Genomic DNA, 16,868 nt, shown 5'->3' with positions numbered 1-16,868 from the left:
CCATTCAATAAATGAATGAATGAATAAATAAATAAATAACCCTAAATTACCCACAAACAAACGAAGAATACAGTTCCCAAAAAATACAGTTCAGGGTCTCTCTCCTGCCTCCTGAGACAGCCCTCACTCTCTCTATGGAGTGTGTGTCTACCTGTAATTTAACCAGTACCCCCGTGTACATCTATCTAAATAAATGTACTTTTACTCAAAAAACAAAAATACAGTTCAATCAATTTTCACAGACTGAACACTACAGTGTTCCAAAGAATACCTGGTCCCCAAAAGTCCCCCTTGCCCCCATCACTGCCCCTGAGGGTGACCTCCATCTGACAGTTCACACCATGGTTTGGTTTCCCAGAATGTCACCTAGACAGACCTCTGTGGTATCCGACTGCTTCTCCTCATTGTGTCTGAGACTCATCCCTTTTGTGTGTTTCAGGATTGTTCTTTATCATGGCTGCATAGTATTCCATTGTGTGACTGCTACAGTGTGTGTATGCCTTCTCTAGTGGGCAGAAGTCAAAAATAATATGTAGAACCAGGGGCTCCAGGGACAGGGTGTTCATTGTGCTCTCCTTACAACTTCTCTGTGGGTTTGAAGACACCACTTCACCCCATTAGGATGGCTGTAATCAAAACGACAGACAGTCACAACTGCTGGTGAAGAGGTGGAGGAACTGGAGACCTCGTGCATGGTTGCTGGGATGTAAAATGGCTCCGCTGCTGTGGGAAACGGTCTGGCAGCTCCTCAAAAACCTAACCATAGACTAACCGTATGAGCCAGCAGTTCCACTCCTAGATGTACATATGAGAGAAATAAAAACACATGTTTACACAAAAAAAACTGCACACGCACGTCCACAGCAGCACGACCCACAACAGCCAAAAGGTAGGAACAACCACGTGTCCATCGATGGATGAAGGATAAATGCACATGTCCCTCCACACACCAGAGCATCACTCAGCCATGAACAGGAGAGAAGCCCTGATGCTCGCTACCACGTGGACGGACCCTGAGAACACAATGCTCAGTGAGAGAAGCAGACACAGAAGGACACACAGTGTGTGATTCCATGGATGTGAAATGTCCTGAACAGGTCAGTCTCCAGAGACAGAGAATGGGTTCCTGTTTGTCAGGGGCTGGGGGAGGAGGATGGGCTGTGACTACTGATGGGGACAGGGTTTCTCTGGGGTGATGGAATGTTCTGGAACTAGGGAGAGGTAAGAGTTGACAGTTCTGGATGTACTGAAAGCACTGACTGCACACTTTCATGGGTGAATTGTGTGGCATGTGAATTATATCTCAATGAAATTGTTGTTAAAAGTACCAGGCCCAGCTGGCTTCCCAGGCGTGGATCCCCTTCCATCCCACAGGGCCCTGGGACTTATCCTCCTGGGGAATGGGGTAGGGATAATCTGGGAAGGGAAGAGGAAGTTTCTAGCTGGCAGGAAGTGGAGATGCTATTCTGAGTGCCCACGGAGGTCGTGGATTATCTCATTCCATCCTCGCAGCCTTCCCTCTCTCCTGGACCATTTTCCAGAGGAGAAACCAAGGCTTGGGAGGTGATGCATGCAAGTCCCCCAGGTGCCGGCCTCAGGGCTCGGAGTGTGGGAAGATAGGTTAGGCTGGGCTTGGGGTCCATAGGGTTGCCCTCTCCCAGTTCAGTCCTGGGGTCTGGGAGTTTGGGTGTCTGCCACAGCCCCTGTGTGACCCTCCTGGGAACAGGAAGAGGGATGGGGAAATCCCCAGAGCCACAGGAAGGCATCCTGGCGGTGGCATCCGGCTAGACCGGTTACGCCCCCAGCAGTCCATCAGGACAGACTTGTCACCTTGTCTTCACCCTACTATTTAAAGGTGCCGCCTGCAGCCGTGGCTGTAGGACTGAGCCGCCAGGAGCCCTGGGATCTGAGCCCTGGGATGTGTCCTGTGTGGGGCCTTAGGGAAGTCACTGCCACTCTTGGGTCTTTGTTTCCTCATCTGTTAATGAGGCCTCTTGGCTCTGAGTCTTTGGAGGCTCGCTGCCTTCACCTCCCTGGGCCCAGGGCACAAGGTGTGTCTGCAAATGATGAGCAGGTGTGGGTGTTAACAAGGTGGCCTCATTCCTACCATCTCAGACATGCAGAGCTGGGTGCTGGGGACGGGGTGCTGGCCTTGGTCATCGTCCCTGTCCCCCTCAGCTGGCCACAGACGGGCCCACGTGTCCATCCTCCCATCAGCCACCTTTCTGCCCACTGCGCCCTATCCACCCACTTGCCCAGACACCCGTGCACACACTGTCCCCCCAACAGGTCACCTGTTCCTCCACCCACACTTTTCCCCAAGCCACCACCCACTGGGAAGCTCCAGTTTGAAGGGTAGACAAGTCCCCACCTGGCATGCCCAGTCCAGTGGCCTGGCTGGCCCAGACAGACACTTGGGCAAGGACTTCCAATCCCAAACCCTGACCCCCAGGCAGCTCCATTTCTCCCTGTCCCTCTGTTTGACCTCTCTCTCTGTCTTTCTCTCTCCGTCTCTGTCTCGGCCTTGCCCGTCCTTGCCTGCGTCTCTCCATCTTTGTCTCTCCATGTCGCTTTATCTCTGTCTCTCGCAGACGAAGGTCTCCGAGTCTCCCTCTCTCTGTTTCTGTCTTTCTCTGTATCTCTTTTTCTGTCTCCGTCTCTGTCTCTGTGGCCCACCTCTCTCACACTCACACCCACGCAGCCCCTGCAGCCCAATCTGATGACTCACGGACAAGCACCGCGCTCCCCGCCCCGCAAGACAAACAAACACGCGCGGAAGCCGGAGACTTTTTTCCCGGATGGGCCCCGCTCCGCGAACTGGCCCCGCCCCGTCGCGTAGTTGCCCCGCCTCTGCGGCTCTGGCCCCACCCCCGAGGAGCCGCCTTGGCCTGTTCTGGACTCTGCATTGGCAGGCTCCCTGACCGCGGCCTCTCGCGTCAACCTGGCTCGTCCCCTGTGGCGATGGCCCCGCCCCCGAGTCTCCCTATTGGCCCGCGCGGGGCAACCCCGTCGGGCGCTCCGCCCCCTGATCGCGCAATGGCAGAGTCGCGGACGCGCGCGGGGAGGCAAGAGCTGGCGGGGAGCCGAGCGCGGGGCCATGCGCGGCCGCCTGTGGCTGGGCCTGGCGTGGCTACTGCTGGCTCGGGCGCCCGGCGCCGCGGGGACCCCGAGCGGTCCGCGAAGACCACGCAGCTACCCTCACCTGGAGGGCGACGTGCGCTGGCGGCGCTTGTTCTCCTCCACCCGCTTCTTCCTGCGCGTGGACCCCAGCGGCCGAGTGCAGGGCACCCGCTGGCGCCACAGCCCTGACAGTGAGTAGCCGGGGGCGCTGCCAGGGGAGTGGGGCGAGGGTACAAGGCAGACAGGCGGACAAGAACCAGGCACCAGTAATGATAGCGATGGGCGGGGCTTCTGTCTGTCTCTCACTCGAGGGAGGGTGGGGAGGCTCCTCTGGCTGCTCGGCGTTGGCCAAGTCACTGCCCGCAAGGGACCTCAGTTTCCTCAGCTGTAAAATGGGCCCAGCCCACATGGATGGAGGGTTGGACAGCTGAGGTGAAGGTCACAGAGAAAGCTCCCAGCTCTGGGCCTGGCTCAGCAGCAGAAGTGTCTTTGCGGGATAGTTGAAGTTGGGGTCACAGGGCCCATTTACAGAGGGGAAACCGGTTCCAGGAAGGGCACCTGTGGGCCCAGTACATAATGAGAGGTGTGGGTATAGCTGGGGTCTGAACTCTGAACTCCCCACCCAGGAAAACCAAACTCAGGACCTGCCTGAGTTGGGGACCCCTCTGTTTCTTCCTAGATCTACCCGTTTGGCAGATGAGAATCCGAGGCACAGAGAGGGGCAGTAACCTACCTGGGGTGGGGTGGGTTGGATCTGGGCTCCACGGTGCCCAGAATCTCACCAAGGCTGGAGTTACGTCCCTGCTGCCCTGCCCAGCAAACAGCAGGCACTCAGTGAGTGTTTCTGGACTGTATGGGGCAGGAGGAGACAAAGAGGCAATGAAAGAGAGGAGGAGGTTGGGGATAAGTCGATGACCCACAGGCCTGCCTCTATGTCCCCATAGGTCTGAAGCCCGGGAGGGGACGTGGGGAGCTGGGCCCAGTGCTGGCCATGGCCTGAATCACCACCATTAGGGCAGATAATCACCCCTGCCCATCCCAGCTGCTTTCATCTGGGGCTCTCAAGGCCCTCATTAGGCTAACCAGGTGAGGGCAAGGACAAGGGGACTGGCTGGGCCGGTCGCCTGGCCGTGGGCACAGCCAGGCAGGGTGGCCTCAGGCTGGGGATGAGGCCTGGCTCTGCTGGGTGACCTGGGACTGCTGCTGCTTCTCTGTAAGACTTGGTTTCCCCATCTGGGCAGCTGTAGGGGTGATGATGCTTGATGGTTAATTGTTAATTGGCCACCTCCTGTATGCTGTGCTGGGCACGGGGGACACGCAGTGACCAAGGCAGCCCACCTTCATGGAGCTCCCAGAGCAGAGGAGAAAGCTTAACAGCGGAACAGTGAGCAAGTAATATGATCATTTCCAAGGGGGCTGTGTCAGGGCTGCAAATAAAATGAAAAACTGGGGGGCTGCTTTATCTGAGAGGTCCAGAGGCTGTTCCGAGGAGGTGGGCTTGAGTGGAGCCTCATGTAGAGAGAGGAGCTGGCCGTGCACAGGAGGAGCTGAGTGCCTGGCTTAGGAAGTAGCAGGTGCAAAGGTCCTTTGGGGCAGGGGTGAGCTCCCCATCGTCTCAGGCATCCAGGTCCAGGCTGAACACCAGAGAGCAGGGCCCCGACTCCAGAGTAGGCCCTAGTGCCTGGGTGGGGCTCAGAGTGTGGGCTGTGGCTTCTCCCTTAGCCCCGCCTCACTGGACCAGAAACATCCATTCAGATCAGGCAAGGCTTGCCCAGGGTCACCCGTGAATAGACAGGGCCCGAAACTAGCTCTGTCACTTCCCAGGCCTCATGTCCCACCCTGGGAAGTGGGCATAGTCAGTACATCCCACCTGGGGCAGCTGTCTGCGTTTGATGGGGTCCAATGCTTGGCATACAGTCAGCGCACAAGCAGTGTTAGCCTGTGTCATTGATCTAAATATAGTGTGCTAGAAACACCCTATGTCCCACCCCTAGGCTGCTGCCTGGGCTGTGCCTCCATTTGGAGTTGTCTGCCCCAGAACCGGTCATGGCTGGGCTGGCGGAGCTGCCAGGGAGGGCTGGACGTGGAAACAGCAGTAGCAGCAGTGGGGACTGTGCTCATGCTAGGGTGTCTACATCTCTCACTCACTACTTGTCCTTACTGATAGCTGCAGATCACCTGGCAGGCACTCACCTCTTCTGGCTTGGTTTTCTTGCCCTTGACCTACAGAGCCCACCCCTGCTCCAAAGCTTGCTGTGGCTCCCCAGTGCCTTCCAGAGAAAGGCCTGACCCCTCCCCTTATCCCCTGACCCCCGACACACCGCTCTCTATCAGGCCAAGTCTTGCCTCAGGCCTTCGCACCCTCCCCAGTGTCTCTCCTGCAGCCTCAGGGCAGATGCTGGCAGGAGTCTTGCAGTCCCTGGTGCGTCCTCACACCCAGCACAGGGTCAGACATACAGTAGGTCCTGGGGGAACTTTACCCTGATGAATGAAGGGTGAGGGATCGAGGGCGTGGCTGGCGGGCGGGCCCTGACCAAGCCCCTCCCCGCAGGCGTACTTGAGATCCGCTCCATCCGCGTGGGCGTAGTGGCGCTCAGAGCCCTGCACACTGGCTTCTACGTGGCCATGAGCCGCCGTGGTCGCCTCTATGGCTCGGTGAGTGTGCGTGGTGGGCTGGGGTGCGGGTGTGCGCGTGTCCGGTGGGAGGTGTGTCCAGTGGCCTCCTCACGGCCCGGCCCCGCAGCGGGTCTACACTGTGCACTGCAGGTTCCAGGAGCGCATCGAGGAGAATGGCTACAACACCTACGCGTCTGTGCGTTGGCGCCACCGCGGCCGGCCCATGTTCCTGGCGCTGGACGGGCGGGGGGCCCCGAGGCGCGGTGGCCGGACACAGCGACACCAGCTGTCCACCCACTTCCTGCCTGTCCTGGTCTCCTGAGGCCTCAGGGTCGGTGAGGAACCGCCAGACTGAGATTCCGAGGATGTGGCGACTGGGTGGCCGGAGGCGGGAGGCTGGGGAAGGCCTAGGCCGCCACCTGGCATCTTTTCGGTCCCTCATTCGTTTCCCGTGCGTTGAGCGCCAGCGGTGTGCGAGCACTGGGGACACCGCAGGGCCCCCCAGATGTGCCTGGCCCTCAGGGAGCTCCTGGCTCCAAGGGGAGGGGGACACAGCTGAGCAGGGGCCGTGCATGTCCAACCACAAGTTTGGGGGATGAGGGGACCTCAGCAGGGCACCTGCCGGGCTAGAGACAAGGATGCAGCCACGTGGTGGCCAGATCTGGGACACAGCCTAGGCCGAGGCTCGGAGGTGGGAACCCATTGGGGTGTTTGAGGCAGCAAGGAGGTGGGGAGGCTGGGGCAGAGTGGGGGGGGGGCTGGGGGAGAGGGGGACACCAGCATACCATGGAGCGGCAGGTCCTAGCCCCAGGACCTGCAGACCTGTCACCTCACAGGGCAGAGGGGACTCTGCAGGTGGGGTTAAGTCTCCCGGGATGCAAGTGACCCTGGACTCCCGGAGGGCTCCATGTCATCACAAGGTCCCTATCAGAGGGAGGCGGGAGGTCAGAGTCAAAGAGAGACGGGGGATGCTGCGCTGCTGGCGGTGAGGATGCACCGAGGGGCCGCGAGCCAGGGATGCGGCGCCTCTAGAAGCTGGAAGAGGCAGGAGCCGCTTCTCCCTGGAGCCTCCGGAGGGACCAGCACCCCCCAGGCCTGGGTTTAGCCCCATAAGGCCTGATTGGAATTGTGAGCCCAGGATTGTGAGGTGATAAACGTGTGTTGTTTTAAGCCACCAAGTTTTGGTGATTTGTTGCCAAATCAGCTGCCCTCTGAGACCCACACATGGTGTCAAACTGAAGTCAGTCCTCAGAGCCCCTCAGATCTCGTGGGGTGAGCAGGGCTAGAGATGGGATGGGGTGAGCAGACCGGTCACCCACTGCAGCCGAGAGAGCCAAGTGACTCTGCCGGTCCGCCTCCGGGCTGGGGTCTGGGGGCTGCGGCCAGCTCTCTGCGCGCGCACAAGGAACACGCCAACCACCTGCTTCTCTTTCTAAGTAGGTGTATTTTTAAATAGCTTTCAAGATACACATATTTTTCTCCTTTAAAAAACGTCTGTCAGAGCAGTTCTGTCCTCGTGGTGCTGGTCATCCTGGTGGTCCCGAGCCACTGCACTCAGGGTGGGGAGTGGCGGCCTGTCCATGCAGTGCTGGGACCCCAGCCGAGTGGCTCCACCCTATGTCTCCACAGATCATGCAGGGCCGCACGTGAGCTAAAACGTCCGTTTATTTCAAAGCGGTAGCAACTGGAAGTTATAAAAACCTTTCCGCCGTTGAACACCTACAGGGTGAGGTCAGAGACAGACGGGAGGGGAGGCAGGGCGCCCGGGCGGCTGTGCCGTGTGCAGGCCCGGCCGTGGGACGTCCTTCTGGAAGGTCGAGCTTCCTCCGCAGCTGGAGGGAAGGGTCCTCCAGGCCTCTGCCCACGCAGGCAGGCCGGCAGTGCAGTCCATGGGGCACAGTGGTGTGGGGGCCGCAGCGTCCAGCCTGCCCCGCCAGCCCGGCGCTCACCCTGGGACCAGCCGGGGCACTCAGGAGCTGCCTGCTGGGTTCTCGTTGCTGGGCGAGCTGGAGGAGGAGGACGAGGAGGAGGAGAAGCTCACCCCGGCCAGGCCCGGGGGGTCGGTGGCTGTGTTCTGTCCGGTGAGGCTTTTCCGGCAGACGGGGCAGCTGTCGTGCTTTGTGGGGACAGAGGGGAGAGGGTGGGCGGTTCAGAGGCGGGCAGGGCCAGGGGTCGGGGCCGGGGCCGGCCCGCCTGCTCACCTGCTCCAGCCAGGGCACGATGCAGCCGTCGTGGAAGAGGTGGTTGCAGGGCAGCTGCCGCACACGCTCACCCAGCCCGAAGTCATCCTTGCACACGGGGCACTCCAGCCCCGAGCCTGCAGAGCGGAGGAGAGCATGACCCTGGGGTCCTGGGGGAGCCTGCTGGTCCAAGGTGCAGGGAGAGTCGGAAGGGTCTGGGCGTGGGCGCGTACCTACGTGCTCCTCGGTCACGGGGACAGTGGGGAGGGCCTGGATTTTCTCTTTGTCTGCGGGTGGGGGACCTGTGTTTTCAAACTGATTGAGGAGCTGAAAGACAAGAGGCCAGAGTGCAGGAAGCTCGGTCGGTGGGTGGGCCCCTCACCCATGGGTCTCTGAAATGCTAGGCTGGGTTACCTGCAAAAGCACCGTGGCCCCGTTTGTCCTGGGCCCGGGCCCCCTGGGGGGTCAGAGGTCAGCCGCCCCTTGAGGCCCAGCCACAGCCTTCTGCCTGTGCTCCTGCTCAGTCAGTGTCCCCTCATGGCCAGGGCAGGGCCAAGGGCCAAGGCTCTGCCTCACTGGGGGTCAGCTGCCAGCAACAAAATGCTCCGGTGGGTCACCACTGAGGTCATGGGAAACACCCCATCCCTGGGCAGGTTCTGGAGGTCCCACAGACCCACAGGGCCCAAGGCGTAGGTCTCCTGACCCACGGTACTGGGAGGAAGCCGTCTGGCTGGCTGGCACACCCCGGCTCAGGGTGGGGAGTTACAGAGGGCAGGGAGTGACGCCCATGTCCGCCATCCTCCAGGGAGCAGGGGCCTGTCACAGTCCTCATCCCCAGTGCCAACCTGAGGGAAGCCCCATACCTGCGTGATGATGGCATCCAGGCCGTTGGCCCCCCAGGCGTAGTCCATCGGGTTTGAGTGCAGGACTCCCCTGGGCAGAGAGGTCTTGGGTTCAAGTGGCAGAGGGGCTGGGCAGGGCACAGGGGGCCCCCCCACCTACTCACCAGGGGCCCAGGCCCAGGTTGGGGATGGTGGCCGGAGTGATGATGCCGTTGACCAGCTGCTGGATGATCCTGGAACAGAGCAAGGCCAGGCTGTGGTCAGTGCCCTCCCAGGGGAGGGGGCAGAGCAAATGAGTGTCCAGTGTTTAGAGGCTCGGCTGTCAACTAGTAAGAAAAAAGAACCAAACACGACAGATGCCCAGGGCAGGGTCTTCTCGAGGCCTGGATGGCGTCTGTGGACATACAACTGTGTCCAGTCCCCGTTTCACAACCGGGGGGGGGGGGATGCACCACACTGCATCCCAGAGGTCCTGGGAGTCATAGGGTCAGCCCTGCTGTCCCATTCGCAGCAGCCCTGTAACATGCCAGCCAAGGCCATGGTGAGCCCAGAGTATGGTGGCACCACCAGGCACAGGCTGTGACCTATGCTGGAAAGACCTCAACTCACAGGGAGGGAAGCAGCTCTGCGTGGGTTAAAATGCCGTTTCGGTGAGGCAGGAACTAGCCTGCCGACAGTCATGACAGTCATGACAGTCACGTTTTACCTACAAAGATGCACGGGAAGCTCAGGCCTGTCTCCCCTGGGGATGAGACAGGGCCTACAGAGGCTGCTGTGGGGTGCTGGCCCTGGGACGGCACCGGGATATGGATCAGTGCCCTGAGCAAATGAAGACACCGACAGGATGAAGGCCCCTCTCGGGACCACACTTCAGCCTCCGCCACCCCCCCACCCCTGCCCTGCTCCCAGCCCGGACCCACCAAGGACCCAGAGGCGGCCCCCGTCAGCATCCACACCTCCTCGCCCACAGAACCTCCTTCCTGGAAGGACAGATGGCTGGAAGCCTCAGAGTGACCCACCCGACCCGACAGCCCCCCAGGCCCCCTCACCCTTCCAGCGTGGGGACGCCTTCATGCCGGCCGGTGGCCCGCCGTGCAGTGAGGCGGGCGCGGGGCTGCCGGGCGCCATACCGGTGCCGGGAGTGCTGCTCTCTCTCCCGCCGGCTCTCGGGGTCCCTGCCATCATCGGCCTGAGCCCCTGGGGGGGACGTGGGGATCTCGAAGCTGTCATCAAAGATGCCGAAAGCAAAGTGCCCGGAGCCCTGTGGCAGCGTGAACAGGGGCTGGTCCACGTTCTGTGGAGAGGACGGCTGTGACCGCCATGGGCAAGGGCGCCAGGTGGAGGGCAGGTGGCACCCGGAAGGCCCTGAGGCTTGGGGGAAAGAAATGCCCCACATGGAGAGGGTCTCGGGGAGGGCAGGGCTGCTCACCTCGAAAGGCTGCCTGCTCTGGTCCGTGGAGGGGGCGGAGCCGTTCTCTGTACTCCTGGAAGGGCACAGCGCCATCAGCAGCGGGGGCGTCCCGCTGGAAAAGGGCAGGACCCCGCCACCCCCACGGGCCTCCAGGTGCTCTCCGCCACCCCTGCGTACGTCCCAAGGCAGGACGGCCAGAATCCTAACAACCTCGTGCCATCCTCAGACCACCCAGCCCCTGCCACCAAGGCCCCCCCAACACCGCCCCTGGCCCAAGGCCTCTGACCAGGGGCAGCCTTACCCGATCACTTCTGGAAACGCCTCAACAAAACCAGACTCACATCTCGGGCAGATGTAATCCTGCAGGAGGAGAGCAGGGGAGCGTGATCTCTGGGCCACAGCGGGTCCCAGGACAGGTGGCACCTCGAGGCCACCCATGTGAAACCACCAGATCCAAGGCTGGGTCCAGCGGAGGCCTGGGCAGGACTACAGGGTGACGCCCTCACCCACAGTTATAGCCTCGACTGCACCTCTCGCCATTGGGGCCTGAGCTCCCAGGTGATCTCCTTGCCTCCCATGCCCCCGAGCCCGAGCCTGTGCACCCCATGGTGACAGAAGTCAGAGTTTCAGGGCCTCCACCCAGCCACATCAGCTGACAAAGGCTCTGACAAGGCCTGCAGCAACAAGCCAGCTGACGTGAGTCCAGAGAACTTTCCTGACTGCGGGGACACGAGAACATTCTCTGAGTGACACCCCGGCCCTGTGCACACGTAAAGGAGACAAACGTGGCCCCAGGCAGGCTGCAAGAAGAACCAGCGGGGCTCCAGAGCAGGTCAGCTCCCAGGAAGGGGGCCACCGACAGTGGGAGGAACCGCCCAGGCAGAAGGACCGGCCTGTCACCCCAGACTGGAGCTGAGCTCTGTCTGCACTGGCCATGTCCCCTCCCAGCCCTCACTTGGCCCAGGGCCGCCAGCCAGCGGGCTGAAACCGTGATGTGTGTGTTGGGGGGGTGGTTACGGCAAGGCATGCGAACACCAAAACCATCCTGTGGTCCCAGAACAGGCCCAGGCCCAGGGCTCACACGTGTTCCCAAAGCCATACAGAGGCGAGACGAGCTTGAGGTGCTCCTGCCCAAGACACAGCCCGTATCCTGAGTGGGAGAGGCAGGGATGTGCACTCCGGGGGTCACAGTCCCAGGGAGCCCAGGGGGCGGCGGGACCACCACAGTGCATGCCCTGTCCCTTTACCTGCCATGCTGCCAAAAGCAAAAGGGGAGCTCAGAGGTCAAAGGACACCATCTGAGCCGAGGATGCAGGGGGACGTGTACCCAGAATTCTAGAGGAACTCGTACAACTCCATGACAAAAAGACAAACAACCCATTAAAAAGCGGCCAAAGGAGCAGAACAGACACTTCTCCAAAAATGCATGAGAGGCAACAAGGTGAGAGAGGAGGTGGCCGGCCAGACAGCAGGGAAGCGGGCCCGGGCCCGGGCCCAGGACCAGCAGGGCACGCCTCACAGCCACCCGATGGCCAGGCCCACGAAGCTGGCAGTGACCAGCGTGGCGAGAAGGCGGAGACATCAGAATCCCCGACATGGCCGGCAGGGGTGTGACACAGGGCAGGGCCCCCAACAGCTACAGTCACATGAGCCCACAAGTCCACACGGAACACCCCCACGCACGTCCGCAGTGGCCAAAAGGAGGACACAAGCCAAGTGTCCATCCATGGTCACACATGTCCCTCCACACACCAGACCCCATCACTCAGTCGTGAACAGGAGAGAAGCACAGACACTCGCTGCCCCAGGGGAGGGGAGAGACACAGGCAGACGTTGTTGCACGTGAGTCTGTGGTGACTGAGGTCAAGAAGCGGGGAGTCAGCAGGCCCCGAACACTCGTGCACAGACGACCGGCGCTCCAGCCCGCCCACAACACCCGGCCGGCCCTGGGTCGGCAGGAAGGTCTGGAACCCCACTGGGTCCTAGTGGAGCCTCGTCTCTCTCTCCCCTGAGCACCCGGCCTGCCCTGGGTCCGCGCCACACAGCCAGGCCTACCCTGACCTCGCCTGCCCCCCTGGAAACCAGTGTCCCCTCATCCACTACTGAGGCTTGCTGACGCTCCCGGGTGCCCTGAGCCTGTCACCCCACTGTCTTCAGGGGTCCCTGTGCCTCCCAAGCCCAGCTGCTCCACGTGTCACCTGGCAGCCCGAAACAACCCAACCTGGCCACTCCCACTGCCCCGTCCCCCCTGTCCCAGCAGACATCTACCTGGGTTGCCCCCTCTCAGAAGCTGGTCTGCTCAAACATCACCTCCCGGCTGCAAACCTCGGTCTCCCCACCTGCAAACGAAGGACGGCCTCAACCCCAGGCTCTGAAATCTGGCAGCCACCCCTGACCTGCAGCTCAAGTGCTGGCCATGATCAGGGCCCTGCATCTGTGTCCCCTGTCCTCACGCAAGCCCTGCGCCCTGGAGTGCACAGCAGCCCAAGCTGTGTTCGCAGGATGCCCAGGATTTCAGGCAAGGCCCCAGTCTCTGCCCGCAGATGGCGGGGAAGGGTCAGACCAAGGCCCTCCTCCTCCGAGGTCATGTCCCTAAGATGTCTATTCAGTTGGTGTGGTGGACGGTAGAAACCCCGAGACAGAATGTCTGCCTCCGCAGGGCTGGGCCCGTCTCCCTTGACGGGCCCCGGCTTGTGAGCACCTACCCCCAGCTGCCGGCTCCTTGCTTGTCTGAGGTGGGAGGTAGGGGCCATCCCACCACCACAGCAAGAGCAGCACCAGAGCTGCAGGGACAAGACAGGCGCACGCTATGTTCATGGAGCATTCCCCTGTGCGCTCAGCCTCCAGGATGGGCCCAAGTCACCTGGGGTCAGCTGGGGCGGCCCTCCGGGACGGGCACCACCCTTCACGTGCTCCTTCCCACAGGAGGCTGACCCAGGGCCTCCCGCCAGCTGAGCGAGGTGAAGTCGGGGAAACTGAGGTGGGAGCTGGAGAGACAGCAGCCTTGGCAGGCCAAGCTCCAGGTGCGGCGCAGATCCCAGGGAGGTTTGGGGCACAGAGCTGCACTAGGGGTATGAACTCAGGCCCAACATAGACGAGAACCCACGCCCCAGCAGCCCCTCATGTACCTAGGCCGGGCCCTCCAGCCCAAGGACGCAAAGGGCACCCTCAGATGTCTCTGGGCCCAGGGAACTACCCAGACCCTGTGGGAAGCTGAAGCTGACTGGGCCCCATGGCTGTCCCCCATCCCATAGCACTTTCTTCTGAGTCTTAGCAGCTACTCCCCATCCCACACTCACATCCAGTCTGTCCCTGCAGGCATCCATGATCTCCACGCACACTGCTGGGCACCGGGCTGTCACCTAGGGCCCTCTGTGTGCCTGCGACATGGCCACCACAGGGACCCCGTCTCCCACCAACGTGACACCTGTGCCCCCCATGCTGGGGGCTACACCTCTCTCAGCCTCCAACAGCACCACAAGGTTCAAGGGTGCAGCCTCCACCTAGCATCCCCTATCCAGCCACCTCTCTGGGGCTCAGCACACTTCCATCCCCACCAGATTCCGCCCCCCGGTGGCACCAGCCAGCTCTGGAGCAGCTGCAGGGCACCGAGTTGTAAGGCATGGGGTCCAGGGCCCCCTGGGTGTCCCTGATGCCCCGTCTCAACTCCACGCTCCGGGCATCTAGTACACTGCTGAAGCCAGTTCCACACCTAACCTCCCCTGGCCTTGGCAGCTGCAGATGGGGAGGGGACGTCCAATGAAGGGCCAGGACTCACAACACGTGCACAGAATGGGCAGGTGGCCGGAGGCCGCAGCTCGAGGCGAGGCCACGTGGTGCCTGGGGAAGGAGCCTGGGCCTGGGTTCCATGGGGAGGATGAGGCATGGGGAGGGCAAGGGCTAGAGGCCCTCCCGGGCCTCCCTCTTCACCCCTACAGCCCTTGGAGGCAGCTGCCAGACCCTGACTCCATCCCCACTCATCCACCCTCAGGGACACTTCTGAGGACGGTGGGCTGTACTACCACCAGGAGCAAAAGGCCTAAACAAGGCCACCAGAGGAGGCCACTGAACTGTGACAGCCCCCTGGCTGGCCAGCGCAGGGACGCTCCGCGTCCATGTCCCCCACACCAGCACGTCCCCCACAGCCCCCGCGCTTCCGCTTCCTAGGAAGCATCGAGTCTGGGCCTGTGCCCCACTGTAGAGGCCTCGAGTCAGCTGGCCTGTCTGGTTCCTGCTCCCACATGCCCGCCCTTCCCCAGCGTCCTGGGAGTCAGGCCGGGCTCCTCAACGCGCACGGTCACCTTGTCAACCCATCTGACCGGCAAGGAGACTGAGGCCCAGGCAGGCTGAGTGCCTCACTGGGGCCACAAAGCCGAGACGTTGTCACAGTTGCAGCCTGAGCCCAGAGTCCAGCCCCCAGCTGCGTAGACATGCCAGAGAGCAGGCAGGGCCGGTGGCAACAGCCAGTTCCGTTCTGTCGGGAGCAGCAGCTGCATCAAAACCAGGCCAGACTCCTTAGAGCAGACTGGCCTCGCAGAGAGTCTCCCACAAACAGAAGCCTCTGTTTCTGGGCTGCAAGTGCTGGCTGGGACTTCCACTGTCCCATCCCCAGGAACACCAGGTGTGCCCCTCACTGATCACTGTCACCCTGTCTACTGGGCCTCTTCAAATCCCACCTAAAGCTCACAAGCAGATCCCCTCACTGCCATTACTTGCTCTTACGGAATTTACCAACATTCCCAACAAGATATTTGCCAATTGCTTGCTCAGCGTTGGCTGGTTCCCTATAAACTCTGAGGGCAAAGATCACGGCTACCTTGTCACCACTGGATCCTGTGACTAGGAAGATCTTCATCCACTCAGCGACAGTGGGAAGAGTTGAGGATCCTTCTGGTGCAAGACCACATGGCCAGGACTGAGGCCCTGTGCTGGCCCTGGGAAGGGAGGCCCGAAGGGCTACCTACATGGACTGCTCAGCCCCAGACTTTCTCGTAGCTCTGGACAGACCACTTTGGGGTGAGCCTGAGACCCAGGGCCTGTCCTGGGGCTCACAGCAGCTGCGAGGGGCTGCACGCAACTAATCCAGGCTTAGGGGCTGTCCCATAGCCAGCCCCTTCCTGCCACAGTCAACCAGAACTGGGGCACACAGGAAGCCGGAAGAGGCAGAAGCAGGACTTCCGGGAGCCTGGAGTAGGGGCAGTGGGGCAAGTCTCGACTCCCCAGGTCGGCTCATGCACCGGATATTTCGGTTTATTTTTCCCCGCAAGCTGCTTACATCTGGAAGCCACACCACCCCTACCCTTTCTCTCCTCTTGGGCCCAGGCACCCCTCAATGCTCCAAACCCGGACTTTTCTACCTCACTTTCCTTCTCTGTGGCTGGGATAATGCCCGACCGACCCCTTCTCCTGGCTGCGCGGGAAAACCCACAGCTGGAATGGCAGGACTAAGTGTCCGGCTCCGAAAACAGCCAAGTGACCATGGAGAGCGGATGCTCAATAAAGCCTCGCCACCAGCAGCCCCTTCCCCCGGCCCCCTACACCCACACCTCCCTCTTCCCGCTCCCTGTGAGCTGGCCGAGGGGTAAACGTCAGGAGCCGGGCTGGCCTGGGCCGCCGCGCCTTCATTTTTCCACTTATAAAGCGGGGGAGGGTCGGCCGGGGCGGGGGGACACTGATCCCATCCCGGACCTCCCGATTCGGAACTTCAGGCAGAGGGGCCTGGAATCTGAGCCTTTAACAAGCAGCTCTTCCCCGGCATCCACCTGGGTCCAGGCCTCCGCCCCCGGGAGGCCCAAGAACACAGGCTCGGGCCGCTGTCAGGCCCAGGAAAGCGACGGCTCCCACGAGGAGCCCGCAGCGCCGCCGACCGCACTTGGGGCCGGCGCCCCGCCTCCTCCCGGCCCCGGCCCCTGGCCGCCGGCTCCGCTGCGCCACCAGGACAGGCCCGCTTCCGGGCCCTCCGCGGAGACCTCGGTTTCCCCGTCAGGCCGAGGCAGAGGGCCCCGCCCGCCTGGCCTGGGCCTCACCGGCAGGCGCGGCACGATCTCGAACGAGCAGCAGTGGCAGAAATACCGTCTGCAATGAGACCACGCCTCGGCCATGGCCACCACCGCCTCCTCCGCGTCCTCGGCCGTTTGCTGCTCCCTCGCCGGCCGACGCGCCCGCGCCCGCTCACGCACGGCACGCACGGCGTGAGGCGAGGCGGGGCAGCGGAAGAGGGGCTGGCGGCGCGCACGGCAGGCTATGGCCCGGGCGACGGTGGCTGCCGAGGGACAGACTACGTACGGCGCCGGGCAGGGGAGGGGCCAGGCTGCGGGGGAGACCGAGGGGCGGGGCCGAGTCTCCTTGGCAACCTGGACCGTGGTGCAAGGGTGGGGCTGAGGGCGGGGCGGGGCCAGGCCCAGAGGCTGCAGGGAAGGTCGGGGGCAGGGCCTGAGCGGGGCGGGGCGGGGCCGAGCCCCTCATCTTATATACAAAGCTGCGGAGGCTCCCACTTCTTTTATTATTGCTTCTTCGTCAAGTCCCACGGTCCTTTCACCTAGCTGTCCTCACTGCTCCTTGGACACTCCAGCGCGCTCTCACCTCCGGGCCTTTGCACTGCCTGTGCCGCTGCCTGGTGTACCGTTCCTCAGACACCCGAATGGCTTTCTTCCCCATGCCTTTCAAGTCTTTGCACTAATGTCTCATCTACTGAGACGC

At 61.9% G+C, this 16,868-nt stretch overlaps 2 protein-coding genes across 8 annotated transcripts; one reads left to right on the top strand and one right to left on the bottom strand.

The window, feature by feature from the left end:
• Positions 1-3,015: 3,015 nt before the first annotated feature.
• FGF22 (fibroblast growth factor 22) lies at positions 3,016-6,910 on the top strand. Of its 2 annotated transcripts, none has more exons than XM_072948159.1 (3): positions 3,016-3,311; positions 5,672-5,775; positions 5,887-6,910. In XM_072948159.1, the coding sequence occupies exons 1-3, from the start codon at positions 3,098-3,100 to the stop codon at positions 6,073-6,075; spliced, it is 507 nt and encodes a 168-aa protein (XP_072804260.1). In that variant the 5' UTR covers positions 3,016-3,097; the 3' UTR covers positions 6,076-6,910. The 2 variants fall into 2 exon arrangements, with proteins under 2 accessions (XP_072804260.1, XP_015096442.3); XM_015240956.3 differs by having other exon boundaries at positions 3,017-3,311; positions 5,864-6,910.
• A 250-nt stretch (positions 6,911-7,160) lies between these two features.
• On the bottom strand, positions 7,161-16,382 carry RNF126 (ring finger protein 126). Of its 6 annotated transcripts, none has more exons than XM_072948154.1 (9): positions 16,196-16,382; positions 10,471-10,529; positions 10,188-10,242; positions 9,808-10,067; positions 8,923-8,991; positions 8,780-8,849; positions 8,150-8,243; positions 7,938-8,053; positions 7,161-7,742 (listed from the first exon to the last, which is right to left on the bottom strand). In XM_072948154.1, the coding sequence occupies exons 1-9, from the start codon at positions 16,268-16,270 to the stop codon at positions 7,428-7,430; spliced, it is 1,113 nt and encodes a 370-aa protein (XP_072804255.1). In that variant the 5' UTR covers positions 16,271-16,382; the 3' UTR covers positions 7,161-7,427. The 6 variants fall into 6 exon arrangements, with proteins under 6 accessions (XP_072804255.1, XP_072804256.1, XP_072804257.1 ...); XM_072948155.1 differs by having other exon boundaries at positions 9,808-10,052; positions 16,196-16,378; XM_072948156.1 differs by having other exon boundaries at positions 9,808-10,019; positions 16,196-16,378.
• Between the last annotated feature and the right edge of the window lie 486 nt (positions 16,383-16,868).

Source organism: Vicugna pacos, chromosome 22 (genome assembly GCF_048564905.1).
Source record: "Vicugna pacos chromosome 22, VicPac4, whole genome shotgun sequence".
In the NCBI taxonomy this organism is placed as follows: domain Eukaryota; kingdom Metazoa; phylum Chordata; class Mammalia; order Artiodactyla; family Camelidae; genus Vicugna; species Vicugna pacos.
This window is presented reverse-complemented; position numbering and strand designations above follow the sequence as displayed.